Source organism: Etheostoma spectabile, chromosome 2 (assembly GCF_008692095.1).
Source record: "Etheostoma spectabile isolate EspeVRDwgs_2016 chromosome 2, UIUC_Espe_1.0, whole genome shotgun sequence".
Classification (NCBI taxonomy): Eukaryota; Metazoa; Chordata; class Actinopteri; order Perciformes; family Percidae; genus Etheostoma; species Etheostoma spectabile.
In genome coordinates, this window is record NC_045734.1 from 22,005,433 (window position 1) to 22,007,002 (window position 1,570).

The window sequence follows — 1,570 nt, forward strand, 5'->3', positions numbered from 1 at the left end:
TACAGGTACATTGCAACGAAATGCAGTAAGCAATGTTTAGTTAGGAAAGCCTGGTGCCTTTAGTCTCTTCCACATGGTGCAAGGAAGGTGTAAGATGGAAGGTATACAGTTTATTATTAATTCAACAACGGTATTGGATTGGTATCAGGTATCAACAGATACACAAAGCCCAGGTATCGGTAGCGGTATCAGGACTGAAAATGTTGGATTGGTGCATCCATAAATCATATCCAAATACATTGTATTATTATTCCAGCACTAGCAACACTAAAGCTTTCAACATTGTGTAACTTCTGCAGGTGTGGAGGATCGGAACCAGCATGGCAGAGGAGTAGCACTAGCTGACTTCAATGGCGATGGAAAGACTGACATCGTCTATGGCAACTGGAACGGCCCACACAGACTTTTCCTGCAGGGCAGCGACTCTAAATTCCGGGTAAGGACAGTGGTGGGAAAAGATTAAACAAGTTTGATAAAGCAAGACTTGACAGTGTTCTCTTGTGCAGAACATAGCCACTGGAGGATTTTCAACTCCCTCACCTATTCGCACAGTCATCGCTGCCGACTTTGACAACGACAAGGAGCTGGAGGTGTTTTTCAACAATATTGCTTATAGAAGTAGTGCCCCTAACAGGCTGTTCAGGTAACATTTCAATTATTATGTAAGTCCTATACCAAGAACCCACTATAACACAAATAATTGTCAGTTAAACAAATCCTGGATTATTGTTTACATTATTAGCTAGATTTAGATTGTTGTGTGTTTGTTTGCAGGGTGTCAAGGAGAGCTGATGCAGACCCTTTGATCCAGGAGCTTAATGTGGGAGACGCTGCAGAGCCGCAGGGCCGGGGAACAGGTCAGCTATCTCTCAACTCACAGCAGAGGACATTGGACAACAGAATTTCATCCGTTTTAATGTCTAAATGTTATAAACTCGAAGTGGATAAGATTTGCAGAGACACAGCTGTCAGATAAACACCACAGTGAAGTTGTTATGTAGGTCAGTGTAGTGAAAGCTGTGTTTGTTTTGGACAGGAGGCACTGTGACAGACTTCGATGGGGACGGACAGCTGGACCTGCTGCTGGCACATGGAGAGAGTGCCCAGCAGCCAATCTCTATCTTCAAAGTCACACAGGTGTGTGTGTGTGTGTGTTTGTGTGTGGGGGGGTGGGTGTGTGGGGTGTGTGGGGTGGGTATGGGTGTGTGGGTGTGTGCTTAAACTGTCAAACCTCATCAGGGCTCATCCAACAACTGGCTTCGGGTCATCCCTCGCACCAAGTTTGGCTCTTTTGCCCGGGGAGCCAAGGTGACAGCCTTCACCGGTCACAGTGGAGCACACACACGCATCATTGACGGAGGCTCGGGGTACCTGTGTGAGATGGAGCCTGTCGCACACTTTGGTTTAGGTAACTTCCTTTCTCACTTTATGATCCAATGACACTGAAATAAAATGGGACACTCAAACATTTACATTTTGAATTATTTTTATTGCATGTACTGAAGGTGCTCTAAGCGATGTCATGCATGTTTTAGGCTACAGCATATGTTGTCACATACAGCAAACATCT

General features: G+C 45.2%; 1 protein-coding gene across 1 annotated transcript in view; it reads left to right on the forward strand.

The window, feature by feature from the left end:
• crtac1a (cartilage acidic protein 1a) overlaps window positions 1-1,570 on the forward strand; it is a 9,690-nt gene that overhangs the window by 5,667 nt on the left and 2,453 nt on the right. Inside the window, exons 7-11 of the mRNA XM_032525435.1 lie at window positions 300-436; window positions 507-643; window positions 775-857; window positions 1,037-1,137; window positions 1,240-1,408. Of these exons, the coding sequence (XP_032381326.1) occupies window positions 300-436; window positions 507-643; window positions 775-857; window positions 1,037-1,137; window positions 1,240-1,408 (627 nt within the window). The remainder of the gene's footprint in view (window positions 1-299; window positions 437-506; window positions 644-774; window positions 858-1,036; window positions 1,138-1,239; window positions 1,409-1,570) is intronic.